General features: G+C 44.2%; 1 protein-coding gene across 1 annotated transcript in view; it reads right to left on the bottom strand.

Annotated features, from left to right (window-relative positions):
- LOC147105149 (TBC1 domain family member 30-like) overlaps positions 1–18,433 on the bottom strand; it is an 89,529-nt gene that overhangs the window by 16,249 nt on the left and 54,847 nt on the right. The window contains exons 6-8 of the mRNA XM_086011751.1: positions 11,769–11,937; positions 8,216–8,384; positions 3,575–3,671 (exon numbers count right to left, since the gene is read on the bottom strand). Coding sequence (XP_085867877.1) covers positions 3,575–3,671; positions 8,216–8,384; positions 11,769–11,937 — 435 coding nt within the window. The remainder of the gene's footprint in view (positions 1–3,574; positions 3,672–8,215; positions 8,385–11,768; positions 11,938–18,433) is intronic.

Genomic DNA, 18,433 nt, shown 5'->3' with positions numbered 1-18,433 from the left:
GACAGCTGTTGCTAACAACGGCAGCCGCTCCACAACTTGTCCACGAAAACAAAAGAGCAAACAATACATCCCAGTGTGATGGAGACGAAACGTGTTAATAAAAGTACAGTTTCCAAAATTCCACACTGTCTTGTGAATCGGTCCATTGCCTGCAGAATGTTTTTGTGTAGGAGACAGCAATGAGACCAACATTCATATCATTTTTCATATGGGACAAGAAGGCACACTCCTGTTCTATCTGGCTTACAATGACTTGGTTTGTAAATCGACAACACAATGGCTTTTGATTTCAATGAAATAATCAGGTCAATGCTGGAGTGCAAACTGGTACATGATGTACGATGTGTTCTGGAGAGTTTTATTAGCCCCAGTTGTTAGAACGTAAATCCAATGCCAGATCACCACCTTGGGTTTGGTTTGGTCGTGCCAGCTCAGCGAAGAGTGGTAATGTGCCAGCAAATCTGTACTTGACTTTTACTGTTGCAATTTCTGCTTCCAACCACATAACTGAAGCACTAAGAGTCAAGTATAATAAAGGCATTAGGTAGGATAGTCAGTGGTTGCTGATAATTAGGTGTAACTCAATTATAATGGGGCTTGCAGATCCTGAAGACGCTTCCTTACTTGATGGGAGATACGTCTTCATTCACATGACTTCTGAGGAATGTTTACTCCCAACCCTCCATAGTAAAACTATCAATAATCTTCTCAAGCTGTTTGTGGGACTGGGTTGGGGTGGGGGAGGGTGGGGGGGCGAGGCGAGAGGTGGGGTGGTGGTGGTGTGAGAAAGCACATCAGGCACATGTTAACATAGCACATTTGGTCTCTGCATTATAGAAGCACGTTATGTAGTCATGTTTAATGGACCGAATGGTCTTTTCTCAATCTGTGACTCGTGCAGGGATGCTGATAGCCCTCCATACTTTGCCCAGATTGCTGTTCTTCCTGTGAGCCCAGAGTATTGGTGGACTATCCAATCTTTGGGGGGAGGGGGCGAGCGGGTGGGTGGGTGTTAGAGCTGAGCTTGACCCTGTCCTCACCCGTGTCCACATACATGCACCTTGCAGGAAGGAATGGCTGGATCTTTTCCCTACTTAGCCTAAAGGAACTGAGGCTGCCTCTACCATTGCCCTAGCTGAAATCTGCCCGCTCAGCACAGCAATCATGCCTGGGGCCGTCCTAGACTGCATGGCTCAATACTACACGGGGCAGTGCCTTTACCCACTGACCCATCGGGGAGCAGTTGTTCCAAGCATTTTTATGCTATCAACTGCAGTGGGGGTCACATGTTTAGCTAAATTTAGGATTCTAGTGCAAATGCAGCAGAAATGAATCAATACACATGAAATCATTGGCTCTCACTGCCAATTGACCACACTAATAGTAGCAATCTCAATAAATTTTGAGGTAACATCTTCTGTAATCCATGTTACTCTATTCCAAGGAACTTCTGCTGTACCTTAGATCAGTTTAACATCCGTTTGTGTGAAAATTCAGTCATTTGACAGGGCAATTTATATTTGACTATTCAATCAATCAAATAAATCTGATCAGACATCCTTTGAGTTGTAGCTGGAGGCTCTTCAGTGCCAGGATAAGCAATTATAAGGTGTACAATTAGTTAACTGTCAGTAAAGAAAGTACTTGCCTTTATTTAGCGTCTTACCACACCCTCAGAACATCCCAAAGCACTTCACAGCCAAAGCATTACTTTGACAGTGTAGTCGCTATTGTGTAGGCAAAAACAAGTCAATTTACGCACAAGAACCCATAAACAGCCAATGAGATGAATGATCAGTTAAGCTGCTTTTAGTGTTGGTTGAAAGAGAAATCCTGGCCCGGACTTCAAGAGAACTCCCTGCTTTTCTGCAAAAAGCCCCAAGGAATCTTCTCTATCCATTAGAACAAGCAGACGGGCCTTGTCTCACCCAAAAGACAACACCTCCAACAATGCAGCACTCCCTTAGTACTGCACTGAAATGTCAGCCTAGTTCATGTGCTCAAGTCACATTAAAGTGAATGGGTGGGTAACTGTGGGCTGGTGAGTGCAGAAGCAGAAAATCCCGTCCCTGAAGTAGGACTTAAATCCACGACTTTGCTACCAACTGACCCAAGCTGACAGTTGCCTCAAAGTTATACAGCCAAATAAAACCAGCAATTAACTAACTGCATATTCCTACTCAACCTCTTCAGAAAGAATGTCTCAAATTGCTATCCATTGAGCTGCCCTGATAGATATTGCCTAATTGTGGAGTGACCCCTTTCCAGCGATACACTTGTCAGTCGACTTGATAAATCTACGACCAATAAATGGAAAATCATTTTGGGGCTTTTGATTTTGGAGAGGCTGTCAAATGGATAGAGAGGGAAAAAAAGAGAAAATAAGGTGGTCTAGTGCCACTCAATAATGCAGCCAGTTGTTTGAGAAATTAAGTCACTTTATGTTGTCACCCGTTGTTAACCATTTCAATTCCAATAGGTCATTCATTCTGGCCAACATGCACTCTCGCAGTTCAACCTTACTACAAACGTAATCCTTGTAACATCCGATGATGTGCAAGGCCTTAAGTTTGGAGCAAAGATAAGTGACAATACAGACGGGGAGGGAGATTTCAGCTGGGGCAAGAGTGCAGAGGAAATCCTTCTCCACCTTGCCACAGCAGCTTGCCTTGACCCCAACCTCAAAATAACACCTTCTGCTTCACACTTCAATTTCCAAGGACCCAGCGAAACGGCTAAAGTAAAACCACATTTTGTACCAATTTGCGCCAAATGACAGGCAGTTTTTTGTTGTGGATTCAAAGGAAAAGTGCACCAGAATGTTCAAACTTATTATTTCATGCTAGACCCTTACAGCCATCAGTGAGCGGAAGACTTTCATCTAAACCCAGCTCAGCAAAAATCAAAGGACATTGTACAAATGAACTGCAATCCCAATTTTTTTAATGAAATCTTTTTGAAGTAAATATAAAAATACAATTACAAAATTGTAACAATTTATTAATTAAACTCAGCAAAGATGGCATTAACCTGGGACAGCATAACTGGCAAAAAGTATGAGACTGAATAAAAGAATGAAAGAACTTACATTCGCCTTTCACGATGTCCCAAAGTGTTTCATAGCCAATGGCGTACTTTTAAAGTGTAGTCATTGTTATAATGTAGGGAAACACAGCAGCCAATTTGTGCACAGCAAGCTCCCATAAACAATAATGAGATAAATGACCAGATAATCCATGAATAGTGCCATAGGATCTTTTAAGCCCTCCTGAGAAAGGTAGACAGGGACTGTTTAACATCTCATCTAAAAGGCACCACCACCAATGGTGGAGAACTCCCTCGATGAAGTATCAGCCTAGATTACAGGCTCAAGTCTCTGGAGTGAGCTTGAATTCACAGCCTTCTGTCTCAGAGATGAGAATGCTACTACTGAGGCAAGGCTGAGACCTTCCTGAATAGTATTGCAATATCACAGGCAGAGAATTAAATTGCAGCGGTGACTCTTTGGATCAAGTGCCCTGAGATTGCCACTTTTCACTTCAAATTCAATTACTTTTGGGCTTTATACTCTCACCTGCATCAGCTCACTGCAGTCCATCAGTTTAGTCTCCATCATCTCCTGGCTCAGCCATTTGGAAACCTCATCAGGACTCTGACACTTTTTGATCCACCTGTGACAAGTCAAAGTGCTGTTACCAGACACCAGCTCATAATAACCAGAACATGTAACAGGAACCAGCTCCCCAGACTTACTGAGCGAAGATAATACTGTTTTTTATTAACTTGATGACCTCCTCAAAATCATTGTGGGGTGAAGATCATCTGCTGTGATTCTGTAGCACTGATAAATAAACTATACCTTCCTTCCTGGATTTAAAAGAATCCATCAGAAATGTTAAGGCACTACAAGGAATTTTCTTTCCACACACTCTGTCTCGTGAATTCATGCAGCAAGACTGTATCATAGATGTTAAATTCAGGGTTCTTTTATCTGCAGACTTATAGCCACTGGGAGCCTGGCAAAGCCAATGATCACTTGTAACCCTTTATAGCCTCTGCCTTTAACTTGTTTAAAGCTCATGCTGCTGATCCAAAATAATTAATCACTGTCCCCAGCACATGCAGTAACTGTACTCGCCCTTTTATATCACTGAACTGCTTCCAATTGTATCAGTTTCTATTGTGGCAAAGCTGCTCCAGGAATACCGTGGGATAGATTCAGCAACAAAGGGGCATGCATGAGGTGCAATTGCTCTGAACACACCTTAAAAGCAACTCTGCATGCACAAGATTTTCATACTTGTAAGTTGCAGTACCGGAGGCGCTAATGGGAGTCGCAAATGGTTACAGCACAGAAGGAGGCTATTCGGGATTCCATGCCGGCTCTCTGTAAGAGCACTTCACCTAGTCCCACTCCCCCGCCCTTTCCCCGTAGCCCTGCAATTTTTTTTCCTTCAGGTACTTATCCAATTCCCTTTTGAAAGCCACGATTGAATCTGCCTCCACCACCGTTTCAGGCAGTGCATTCCAGATCCTAACCACTCGCTGAGTAAAAAAGTTTTTCCTCAAATTGCCTTAGGTGTCCTCAGGTTCTCGGCCCTTCTGCCAATGGGAACAGTTTCTCTCTATCTCCGCTGTCTCGACACCTCATGATTTTGAACACCTCTATCAAATCTCCTCTCAATCGTCTCTGCTCTAAGGAGAACAACCCCAGCTTCTCCAATCTATCCACCTAACTGAAGTCCCTCATCCCTGGAACCATTCTTGTAAATCTTTTCTGCACCCTCTCTAAGGCCTTCACATCCTTCCTAAAGTGCGGTGCCCAGAATTGGACACAATACTCCAGTTGAGGCCGAACCAGCATTTTATAAAGGTTCATATAGCTTCTTGCTTTTGTACTCTATGCCTCTATTTATGAAGCCCAGGATTCCGTATGCTTTTTTAACCGCTTTCTCAACCTGCCCTGCCACCTTCAACGATTTGTGCACATATACCCCCAGGTCTCACTTTTCATGCACCCCCTTTAGAATTGTACCCTTTAGTTTATATTGCCTCTCCTCGATCTTCCTACCAAAATGTATAATTTCGCACTTTTCTACGTTAAATTTTATCTGCCACGTGTCCACCCATTCCACCAGCTTGTCTATGTCTTCTTGAAGTCTATCCCTATCCTCCTCACTGTTCACTATACATCCAAGTTTTGTGTCATCTACAAATTTTGAAATTGCACCCTGTACACCCAAGTCCAAGTCATTAATATATATCAAGAAAAGCAGTGGTCCTAGTACCGACCCCTGGGGAACCCCACTGTATACCTTCCTCCAGTCCGAAAAACAACTGTTTACCACTACTCTCTGTTTCCTGTCACTGAGCCAATTTCGTATCCATGCTGCCACTGTCCCTTTTATTCCATAGGCTTCAACTTTGCTGGCAAGCCTATTATGTGGCACTTTATCAAGCACCTTTTGGAAGTCCGTGTACATCACATCAACCGCATTGCCCTCATCAACCCTCTCTGTTACCTCATCAAAAAACTCAATCAAGTTAGTTAAACACGATTTGCCTTTAACAAATCCGTGCTGGCTTTCCTTAATTAATCCACACTTGTCCAAAGTGACTGTTAATTTTGTCCTGGATTATTGTTTCTAAAAGCTTCCCCACTACCGAGGTTAAACTGACTGGCCTGTAATTGTTGGGTTTATCCTTACACATTTTTTGAACAAGGGTGTAACATTTGCAATTCTCCAGTCCTCTGGCACCACCCCCATATCTAAGGAGGATTGGAAGATTATGGCAATTTCCATCCTTACCTCCCTCAGCATCCTAGGATGCATCCCATCCGGTCCTGGTGACTAATCTACTTTAAATACAGCCAGCCTTTCTAGTACCCCCTCTTTATCAATTTTTATCCCTTCCAGTATCTCAACTACCTCCTCTTTTACTATGACTTTGGCAGCATCGTCTTCCTTGGTAAAGACAGATGCAAAGTACTCATTTAGTACCTCAGCCATGCCCTCTGCCTCCATGTGCAGGTCCCCTTTTTGGTCCCTAATCAGCCCAACCCCTCCTCTTACAGGAAACTTTGGTTTATCCGGAGGTTAACTGTCCGGAATGCTCGAGCCACCGGCAAAATTCAGGAGTCGGTTCAGTAAGTTTTTTTTCTTTTCGTTGCTTTTTTTTCCACTAGTCAGGCTCTGCAAGGTCTAGCTAAAGCTGTTGCTTAGCTACAGAGACGCTTGCAAGCTACGGCCGACTGTTTAGAAGCTGGCAACAGGGTTTGTTGCTAGATACGGAGCTCAAAAGCTTCCGTATGTTTTAACATTAGCGCTGGTTTGTCCGGCAGTTTTGATGGGACGGCAACAGCTCGGTCCCGTCGGTGCCGGATATCACAAAGTTTCCTGTACTACCCGTTTATTATTGATATGCCTATATCATTAGAAACCTCACTTAACATTTGGTTCGAAGACCTAGCACTAAAGATATTGTTTAATTTCCTGTTTATTATTATTTTTAAAAGATTTCTCCCTTTTCCTTGCGTTACCTTCGCTGACAAGGCAGGTAACTAACTTCTGCCAATGAAACTCTTGAGTTGCCCAGTGGGTGGTGTAGGTGATTATGCCAGGGTGACTCGTTCTTAGCATTTCCTATCTCCCCATAGCGAAGCCACTGGCCCTTAGTAAGTGCTTAACCCCCTCACCAACCCCCCAACCCTCCCACCACTGGCCCTTGCACAGGGCCTATCCATCCCCATGGCATAGGTGAAATTGGGAGACGACAACATGGCTACTTGCATTTAAAGATAAAATTGTCTATTCGTGAAAGACAGGTAAAAAATGAAATGTCTGGATCCACCTTAAGAATATCATATGCAACAGCATGTCCATTTGATACCAAATCCATCAGTATCAAGGAAACCATCTCAACCAGCCAGAGAGGAGATTCATTCTGTAATCCTCCTCCCATCACAATCTTCTGAATACTGAGTATTAATAAAACCCAAGATGTTTTATAACTAGAAGCATCATATTAAGATAGCAATCATATTAAGACAGCAGTTTAATATTTAACGTATCAAATTCTACGACGCTTTGGAGATTGAAAAATAAATTAACATTAAATCATCCTGCAGATAATCTCAGAAATCTGATACACTGAAGTTAATGAAGTTGTTGGAGCTGATAGACCAATAAGATTATGTTGGTTAAAGAAGCGATTCTTGTCTTGTCGAGCGTCTGACAAAAGATAATGGGAGTGAATCTCTGCCGATTCTCCGGATTGCCTGCTGTAACACTGGCCGAAGGGCTGTGGAAACCCTGGGAACATGGCCATTTGGCCGGGATTTCCATGGCTCTTCCGTCAAAGTTACGGCAGACAAGCAGGACAGCCCGCCGTGGAAATTCGCTATAAGCCCGATTCTTGTCATTTGGGGTTTGTAACCAGAGGCAGCCCTAGGTCTTTTGGGTTGCCTAGCAGCCCTAACTGCAGAATCCTGGACTTGCATTCTGCAAAGTCCAATGCAAAGTTCCAGCCTTTCCCATTTCGCTGCAATAGCAGGATCTTAACAACAATGTCACTTTAGTGAGAAAACTGTCCCCGTTAATCTGGTATTCCCATAAAGCACTGCAGAATGGAAGTGGGGAAAGGATTTATGGTGTAAGAAGCTCTCTTTCACTATGGGTCCGCCTCTCTACCTCTCTTTCCTCCTTTAAGATGCACCTTAAAACCTACCTCTTTGACCAAGCTTTCGGTCACCTGCCCTAATTTCTCCTTATGTGGCTCGGTGTCAATTTTTTTGTCTTAAAATACTCCTGTGCAGCGCCTTGGGACGTTTTACTACATTAAAGGCGCTATATAAATGCAAGTTGTTGTTGTTGTTGTTGTAGCGTGCCTATTATCCAGGGTATACACTGTGGCCTCAGTGGACACTTTCCACTGATTTGTGGATGAGCCAATGGATTTGGCACATCAACTCAGATGAAGGAATCAGGCAAGGAGACCTCTCCCACCCTGCGGCTCCTGCCACTGATACACAGCAGTGCTGGCCGAAAGTATAGTGAAAGCAGCAACCCAGACCATGCTGATTGAAGGAGGCAGTGAGACTGAAAGAGGAGGAAGCGGTTATAACGGGGTAGGTGGAATATTCAATCTCCTCACACCTTTTCATTTTGCTGCGATTCAGGGTTTTATGTAAAAACAAACAACTGCAGGTACTCACTCTGCAAGTTGAGCCCAGATTGCCAGAGCCACTCGAAGCAGGACCTCTGACCCTTCAAAGAAGACTGCATCCCAGACACGGAGGATGGTCTCTTTGGGAAGACAGGAAGTGAAGAGAGTCAGAAACCACTGCATGGTGACGACACTGGTAAGCGGCAGCATACATCTCCCTGTTCGGAAACAAAATTCACACTTTGAAAAGGATCTGAAATGTATTTTGCCACCAAAGGTATATTTCTTTAAAAATAAAACAGCCTGAACTTAGAGGATGTTTGCATGGTGTTTATTGCCTTCCTGTTTGCGCTAACCTCTATATCTTGTTGCATCTCTCCCCATCTTCAGAAACCTCCTCAAAATTGACCACTTTTCAGCACAACCAGTCATCTCCCTTAATTCCACCCCCACCCTCCCCCTCTCATTCAAGTCTGTCCCTTTGTGATGTGTCTTGGGACGATTCGCTACATTAAAGGGGCAATACAAGTGTAAGTTGTTCCTGTCCACAACTACAGATTAGGATTTGGGGAAACAGAGCTAGCAGTGGCAATTATCACCACAAAATGGCTGTGGGCAGTGCAAACTCATTTCTTACTCTTCCTTTTCTTTTAAGTGGCAGCGTAACACTGGGTTTGAAACAGACATGGTGCCGCATGTCCATTCACCCACATTCCCAGCTGAGAAGGACTGGATGGAGAGAGCCATTGATGGCACAGGGAAAATTAACGAGAGGGAAAAATGCAGTACATCTAATTTTGAAATAGTTTCTATAGGAAAAAAAATGAATCAACTTAGCAGTTAAGTGGCATATGCTGGTTCGCTAATTCCACCATGGATTTAACCGGTGGTAATCTATGCTGGGTGACCAATTTAACCAAAAAAAACTGATGTTATTACTCTATCCATTAATGGTTTGTTTCAGTATGCCTGCAGGTTTTTTTGGTGAACATTCGGTGAAGGATTTGATGTGGTCTATGCAATAATACTGCGTCACAATGGAAGGACGGGCGTTCTGCACTTGTACCCTGAGTCATTCTGGTGCATCTCCTAGAGTCTAGCTGAAGAGCAGTATCGGTAGAGGACTGCAAGCAGACCTGCCAAAAAAAAAATTGAAAAAGGCCAATTTTTTTTCTTTAAATAACATAAGGAAGTCTTGTCAGTGCAGTGTTTCTGCACGGTAATAAATGAACAGCAAGACCGCAGACACTTGGCATCGTTCCACTGCACTACAAGGAATCCTAATACAAATGAAACCTGATAAACACGCAGCTGGTTTGCCAAGAAATATTCTGCTTGAATCAGGCTTTCTATAAACTGCAGTCAAAACAGCCAATTTGCAAATCTCTGTACCGCAGCTCATGCAATCAGTCACTCACTGAGGGCCATGTCGGAACTGTGCTGCCACAGAGGCACTGAGCAGATGCACAGGAAGAGAAGGGAAAAAACCCCCAGCCTGCTGAACAGCTGGGAGCTAACTGCCAAAACTGCATTAGCAGAGGCCTAGGACTGGCGGGGGACATAAAGTGGAGGATAAAACTGAACAAATATGGGGATGTTTGAATTCAATGCTGCAAAACTCTACCCCAAGAAGGGTCATCACCGTCAAAAAAATGAGGGTAATAGCCAAAATCCTGGAACTCCCTTCCTAACAGCATTGTGGGTGTACCTACACCATGTGGACTGCAGTGGTTCAAGAAGGCGGCTCACCACCATCTTCTCAAGGGCAATTAGGGATGGGCACTAAATGCAGGCCTAGCCAGCCAGTGACGCCCACATCCCATCAATGAATAAATTTTTTTTTAAATAGCTGTTTTATGAATACTCCAGGGGTACTTAGCAGAACTGGTGGCTTACAAATTAATATGTTGAAAAAAAAAACATAAAATGCTGCTGGGTCTGAACATGCATCATCTAAGTGTGCTGAAACATAGCCCCATGTAGGGGCAAGATTTGGGTTCATCCTCACAGTTCTCCACATGGTGCATTCCCAGTCTCAACTGGGCAATATCAGGAGGTGCCAAATGGAGGAAAGGAGGGAAAATGCAGGTTAAGCCAATTTGCTCCATGTACCAACAGGTTGGTTATAAGAAACGTGGAAATAGGCGACCTTCGAACCTTGAAAATGGTACATTGTACAACAAGGGCTAAGGAGTGGCGAGAAAACTCAAATTAAGATAAGCGAAGGGGCATGTGGAGGAACGTAAAGATGAACAAGCCTGGAACGATGCTACGCTGAACCAAGTTCTGTCAATATATGGGGCCCTATAGAGAATACATGAGGTCAGATTCCAGCAAAGTGTTTGATTTATTTTATTCCCAAATTTCTCCTCTCCTTGCCTAAAGTTGCTGAATCAATGTGAGCTCTGTAGCATCTTGTCCAAGTAGACATTCTTCATGTGTGAGTCTAGAGTGAGTTTGGGCAAACCACATTTGACTGTTGAGGGGCATAAGAGTGAAACCAAATCTTGTCCATGTCCACACATTTAACTTCTCAGCATAGTCACTAGGCAGCAATCAGGAGAGAGAACATTTGGTGAATTTGGTGAATTTTTTTTCTCTCTCACTAACCCAGGGGCATTGAGACCACTTGTAGAATCCACTACTGCCACCCTGAGATCAACAAACTCAACACAGCTGAGGGATCAAGCTTGAAACCTTCCTGGGCTTTATGACTAAGTTCTGCACCATGCAGGTATTTAGGAACAATGCAAAGATGCTTCATGTTAAAACAAAAATGCTGTGTTTTATACAGGAAACTCTTTGGTATCCGGCACCGACGGGACTGGCGTGTTGCCGGTTGATTAAAAATTCCGGATGACGGAGAGGGTTATCTACCGAGGCTATTTTTAATAAAAATTTAAAAATCAAGAAATGTGCAGTATACAGTAATTGGGTACTCACCTACAGAATGTTGTGTTAAATGGATGGTGGAAGATGCTTGATTAAGTACAGTACTGCCAATTGAGGGTAATCCATAACTCTTTAATTACTTAACAGTAAAACAAAACTTATACAGTAAACGACTGTATACAGTACTGTAGTTGACTGTACACTTATTCCAAGTCCTTTTGCTTGGACCAACTTTTGGGAATTCCATAATGCAAGATGAGGGAGATAATTCACGATAAAGATGGAGAGACACACAGAAAAATGGCGGATTGGAAGAGACTACCGGCAGCGCGGGAGTCACACAGAAAAATGGCGGATCGGAAGAAACTCTCCTGTTATTGAGGTGTTCGGACTTCCGACAGTGCCAAGAAGCCGAGTAGTGGCAGTTTGGAGAACTACCCCCACTGACTAACTCGGCCACCGCGGGAGACTCGGACTCGGCAACATTTCCGGTTATTGAGGTGTTGTTTTCGGAGTATGAATTTTGCCGGTTAATAGAGAATTCCGGATATTTAGGTGCCGTTTAAACGAGAGTTTCCTGTATTGTGCTTTGCTGGGTGAAACAGCTTGTTAAACTGACAATACTTTGTGAAAACACCATACTTTCCAATTAACCATTCTGATATGTGTTAAATGACAAGAGGAACACTGTATTTTTTCTCAGAACCTACCATCATTGGTTTTCTTGGCTGCTCTGCAGAGGCGGTCCAGATGTTGTGAAAGCTCAGGGAGCTTGATTTTTAACAGATCATGGAAGACTGCAACATCAACTGTCAAAGCACTGAGACTGTTAGCAAAATAATTGTCTGGAAGAACTCTGTCGAGTAGATAGACCAGGACCTTGGAGGAAAGTAAAATAAAAAAAAGAGCATATGACGTGAGTTAATGCTAAAAATGAAATTTTCCTATGAAGTATGTGGTTGTAGTACAGAATGCACCAAAGTATATGATGTAGACACATTAGGAGCAACTTTCTGACTTTTCACTCTACGGTACCCCAAAAGTGAACATTGGAAATTTGGGCATGTGCTGCCAACAGTGAATCAGCCTGAAAATTACCGCCATTATTCTAACACTTTAGTCAAATGTAACCCCGTGAGTACGGGCAGTGGGTTTTTCAGTCCATTTTTCTCCCCTTCTCTCCTGAAGGCACTGACTTTTACTGGGGTACAGTTCCAGAGGCTTGCCAGTGCCTTGCCCAAGTGGTCATTCTTCATGTGTGGACCGAGACAATGTGTGTCACCAGGCTATGCAACTATGGACAGCATCACAACTGAGCCCTCTTCCAACCTTATCTGATGCTCGACCCCATGCACTTTCAAGAGTCACTGGATAGCGATAGGAAGTGGGAACTTTATCTGGCATTTTGGGGGTAATTTTGACTTTGGCTGATTCAGCCACCCTGAATCCGCTGCCATTAGTGTGGATGGGAGCAGAAAGTTGCAAAGGGACATTGATAGATTAAGTGAGTGGACAAAACTGTGGCAGATGGAGTTTAATGTGGGAAAGTGTGAGGTCATCCACTTTGGACCTAAGAAAGATAGATCAGAGTATTTTCTAAATGGTGAGAAGCCAGGAACTGTGGAGGAGCAGAAAGATTTAGGGCTCAAAGTACAGAAATCACTAAAACCTACTGGACAGGTACAAAAAATAATTAAAAAGGCTAACAGAATTTTGGCCTTTATCTCAAGAGGGCCGGAATACAAAGGGGTGGAAGTTTTGTTACAGCTGTAGAGATCCCATCTGGAGCACTGCGCTCAGTTTCGGGCACCACACCTCAGGAAGGATATACTGACCCTTGGAGAGGGGGCAGCGCAGATTCATCAGAATGCTACCGGGGCTAAAAGGGTTAAATTATGAGGACAGGTTGGATAGACTGAACTTGTATTCCCTTAAATGTAGAAGATTAAGGGGTGACCTAATTGAGGTGTTTAACGGATTTGATACGGCAGATAGAGATAAAATAGTTCCTCTGGTGGGAGAGTCCAGAACAAGGTAGCATAACCTTAAAATTAGAGCTAGGCTGTTAGTTATGTGTGAGAAAGCAGTTAGTCACACAATGCTAGTGGAAAGCTCTCCCCTAAAAAGCTGTTGAGGTTGGGTCAATTGAAAATTTCAAAACTGAGATTGATAGACTTTTGTTAGGCAAGGGTATTAAGGGTTACGGAACCAAGGCGGGCAGATGGAGTTAAGATGCAGATCAGCCATGATCTAACTGAATGGCGGAACAGGCTCGAGGGGCTGAATGGCTTCCTCCTGCTCCTATGTTATACATCTCTCCCGATCTTCTTTTCTGTTGAAGTTAATGGAAATGAAAATCGGGATGATCTGATACCGCCCATTTTAAACTATCACCCAATGTCAAAATGACACCCCCCCCCCCCTTTGCCTTCTCGGTTCAGTGGCACTGAGTTCATTTGCAGCGTGCCAACTTCTACAAAGGATCCTGCGGAGATCAGCTTACATGCCACACATCGGGAATCAAACCTGAGACCTTCAATCTGTACAGTTCAGTACTCACTGGGCAGTGCCTTGCCCGTAAGTGCCGCGTTTTAGGGTGTGGGGAGAAAACTGGAGAGTTGCCATGCTGCTGCAGTCTGTCCTGCAGTGTTCAGCTATGGAATCATGGATCAGTGTTGCACCCAATAGGTATTTCATGCCCAATGTTATGGTCTGTCTTTCTGTGCCTTTATCCACTAGACCACTGGAGGTCTCCGGAGGCAGTGGTTAACAGAAGAAGATAAGAAATAGGAGCAGGAGTAGGCCACACGGCCCCTCGAGCCTGCTCCGCCATTCGATAAGATCATGGCTGAACTTCTACATCAACTCCACTTTCCCGCCTATCCCCATATCCCTTAATTCCTAAAAATCTATCGATCTCAGCCTCGAACATACTCATCGACTGAGCATCCACAGCCCTCTGGGGTACAGCATTCCAAAGATTCACAACCCTCTGAGTGAAAAAAATTCTGATTTTTTTTCTCTCTTCCCCGGGGAAGAATTTCCTATTGCAAAACCAGAAGCAGGATTTTGATACTCGAAGTGAAATAAGACTGACATATCTGGCTCAGGGAAGGAGACAATCGCCCTGAGCTGCTCTGGTGCAGACGCAAAGAAGCGTCAGAGAGGCCAGGGAGCAGGTCAGCAGCTCACCCTCTCCAGTCTGGTGACGATGCTTCCGGGAAGAAGAAAATAAATTGGCGGAAGGGAATGAAAAAGCGGAACACTGGCCAAACAAAAAACAGCATCTGCTCTCTAATAAGTGAGCTGCAAGACCACAGGCATGAGATTCTTCCCCTGCTCTACGAGGAATTGAAATACAAATACATCCTGAAAAACAGGCTACTGGTCTACCAGGAAATATTTTGCTTGAATCAGGACTTCACCTTCTTCTTCTTAGGCAGTCCCTCGGAATCGAGGATGACTTGCTTCCACATTAAAAATGAGTCTGCAGGTGACTGATGAGTCCAATGCGGGTCTACAGTCTCTGTCACAGGTGGGGCAGACGGTGGTTGAAGGGGCGGGTAGGTAGGGTGCTTGGGTTGACGTGCGCTCCTTCCGCTGTTTGCGCTTGGCTTCCGCTTGCTCCCGGCGAAGAGACTCGAGGTGTTCGGCGCCTTCCCGGATGCTTCTCCTCCACTTTGTGCGGTCTTGGGCCAGGGATTCCCAGGTGTCGGTGGGGATGTTACACTTTTTCAAGGAGGCTTTGAGGGTGTTCTTGAAGCGTTTCCTCTGCCCACCTGGGGCTCCCTTGCCGTGCCGGAGCTCCGAGTAGAGCGCTTGTTTTGGGAGTCTCGTATCGGGCATGCGGACGATATGACCCGTCCATCAGAGCTGATCGAGCGTGGTCAAAGCTTCGATGCTGGGGATGTTGGCCTGAGCAAGAACATTGACGTTGGTGCGCCTATCCTGCCAATGGATTTGCAGGATCTTGCGGAGGCAGTGTTGGTGGTACTTCTCCAGTGCTTTGAGGTGTCTGCTGTACATGGTCCATGTCTCTGAGGCATACAGCAGGGCGGGTATCACTGCTGCTCTGTAGACCATGAGCTTAGTGCCGGGTTTGAGGTCCTGGTCTTCAAACACTCTCTTCCTTAGGCGACCGAAGGCTACACTGGCACACTGAAAGCGGTATTGGACTTCGTCATCGATGTCTGCCCTTGTTGACAGTAGGCTCCCGAGGTATGGAAAGTGGTCCACGTTGTCTAAGGCCTTGTCGTGGATTTTGATAATCGGGGGGCTGTACTGTGTTGCGGGGGCAGGTTGGTAGAAGACCTTTGTCTTACGGATGTTTAGTGTAAGGCCCATGCTTTCGTACGCTTCGGTGAAGGTGTTGACGATAGTTTGGAGTTCGACCTCCGAGTGAGCGCAGACACAAGCGTCGTCTGCATACTGTAATTCACACCACACTGCAGATAAAACCGGCCATTTGTAAATCACTGAGCCACAGCCACCCAGCACTTCCGAGGAATCAAAAACGCTTAAAGATATAGATATATTTCACACAAAACAATGAGACTGATAAAATAAGTTAGTTTCCCTGCTTCTGGCAGTGGACTTACTGGGGCCAATTTTCGTCTCGCTACCGTTCCATTTGCAGCTAAAGACGGGCAGTAGTGGTACCAAAATTGCAGGAAAAGAGATAAACCGCCAACTCACCACTGGAACTCTGACCAGAAACAGGCGGAGAGTTCACTGATTTATGCAAATTAGGATTAAATTTAGGTTGCTAGGACCCCAAAACCATTTTCATCTCTGCCCGTTTTGCTACCAACAATTCATCACCCACCCCCTGTAAACCAGATGTGGTACAAGTTAGGAGGCAGCTGTTTCCAGTGTTTTTTTTTTAAAGGGACCTTCACCTGCTCGAAGCTAAACATTGCAAAGGTTTGGGAAATATTTTGCTTGTAATAGTGATTTTTGTCTTTGTTACTTAGATGATTTCAGACTGCTTGCAGCGGCCGTACAATGTGCTGAACTCTAAAGAGGCTTCTGGCAAGGCACTTTTTTCTTTGTGGGGATCCTTCTGACAATTCCACTCTGGCTCCAGGACCAGGAGGTGAGGAGGAGCAACAGGAGGAAGCTGCAAACAGAGCTGGAGCTGCCGGAGATCAGATAGAAGGGATCCATGCCCTCCTAACAGAGTATATAGGCCCAGGGCAATATAGCTGCAGCTCTCTGAGGAGCAGTGCATAAGGAGGCTGCGATTCTCTAGGGCGGCTGAGGGGTGACCTAATAGAGGTCTTTAAAATTATGAAAGGTTTTGATAGAGTGGATACAGAGAGAGTGTTTCCACTTGTGGAGAAGAGCAAAACTAGAGGCTACCAATATAAGATAGTCACCAAGAAATCCAATAGGGAATTCAGAAGAAACTTCTTTACCCAAAGAGTGGTGAGAATGTGGAACTCGCTACCACAGGGAGTGTTGAAGCGAATAGTATCGATGCATTTAAGGGGAGGCTGGACAAGCACATGAGGGAGAAGGGAATAGAGGGTTACGCTGATAGAGTTAGATGAGGAAAGACGGGAGGAGGCTCGAGTGGAGATTAAACGCTGGCATGGACTGGTTGGGCTGAATGCCCTGTTTCTGTGCCGTATATCCTATGTACGTAATAACCAGGAACACAGGAATAACACAGAAAACCCTCCAGCACATGACGTACCACGAGTGATTCGATGTAAGATTACCACGTTTGAAAAAATGGTCACTGTCACAGACCAATGCTAATCGATGCTCTCAGCTCTCTTTCAAACATTAAATGACTCAAATAGAATGGTTTTGATTCAGTCATAGCACCAGTATAGCAAAGCGTCCACATTTTACGTATAAAGGAATAAGGCACAGTCACAGTGCCCACTGAACAAGCTTACATCTGGCAACTGTCTTCAGGGTTTATGCACAGCAGGTTAGACAGCATTTGAAAGAGGAAAATAGTTTATTTTTGGGGTGAGACCCTCAGGCTGGACTGGCCAATTCTGAAGAAAGATCACAATCAAAGCATTAAGCTATCTTCTCGTTAAGAAGCTGACGAACGTGCTGTGCATTTCCAGCATTTTCTATTTCCATTTCAAATTTCCAACATTCACAATTTTCTTAAACTCTGCTCGGGATCTGGCTCAAACTGAAAACCCACTGCTCCTGGGAATTAAATGCCAAAAGAGGCTGCTTTACTCAAGGAACAAGTCTATTTCAGAAAAAGGCTTTAGATAAAATTAAAACCTCTTCCTGTAATACACTACAGCAGAAGCAGAATCAAATAGCTTTGATGTACAATTTTTTGCATGGTGTAGTGTCAATGTACAGGAATTCAGAGATGGAAGTACTCAAAGAAGTATTTGGTACACCCCCCTAAAAGGCAAAAGCTCCACCTGTGCAGATAAGCAACCATGGTCAACAAACAAGGTACGAGGCAGGATCAATCTAAAAGGATAGGCTTACACAAATGCAAGGTAAAGTGCAATTCCAGTGGACTGGGAGAGCTACAAAAAGCAACAAAAGGGATACAAAGGAAGTAACAAGAGGTGCAAAAAAGAGAATATGTAAAAAAAACTTGTGAGGAATATCAAAGCTAACAGTCACAGTTTTTATAAATATATTATAGAGAGTGTTAAAGGCGAATGTGGGCCCATTAAAGACTACAATGAAATGGCAGACTTGTTAAATTAGTCAAGGAGAGGAAGTTACTGGATTTAATATAAGTATGAAAAACATATTGGAGAAAATAATGGATTTAAGATAGACAAATCTTCAGGACCTGATGGTTTCCACGCCAGGGTATCAAAAGGTGAAGAGTGTGTAAATACGTTAGTCATAATTTTCCAAAGCTCTCTAGATTCAGAAATTATGCCATTGGATTGGAAAATTTAAAATGTTTTAAGAAGGGAGGGAGGGAGAAACCAGGTAACTGCACATCTGTTAGTTAAACATCAGCTGTTCGATTAGGCACTTTACAGCCTTCTGGACTCAATTGTTGCGTTTGCAAAGATAATCCAGAGGCCGTATGTAGAGCTCAGTTCATGTTGCTTTTAATGGCTGATCCAAAAACACTCTCCCAGGCAAAAGCAATCGAATACCTATATCCAATGTCAGACACAATACAACGATAACAGCACTATCAAACTCCATGTGCTCAGGCCAAGGCAATCGAGTACCTATCACCAATGTCAGACATAACATTTCCTCCCCCCTCACAGAATTTCAAACATGAAATATAGGGACAAAGTCCTGTAGGTGGCCAGGGCGAGAGCGTGTACGGACAGGCCGAGGTGCGGACTGGTGAAGAGCAGGCCGAAGTGGGGACTGGTGAAGAGCAGGCTGAGGCACAATATCTGCTTGAGGG

This window comes from Somniosus microcephalus, chromosome 18 (genome assembly GCF_052327205.1).
Source record: "Somniosus microcephalus isolate GS21.2 chromosome 18, FLI_Smic_1.0, whole genome shotgun sequence".
In the NCBI taxonomy this organism is placed as follows: Eukaryota; Metazoa; Chordata; class Chondrichthyes; order Squaliformes; family Somniosidae; genus Somniosus; species Somniosus microcephalus.
The sequence above is the reverse complement of the archived record's forward strand: the minus strand, read 5'-3'. Positions and strand labels throughout refer to the sequence as shown.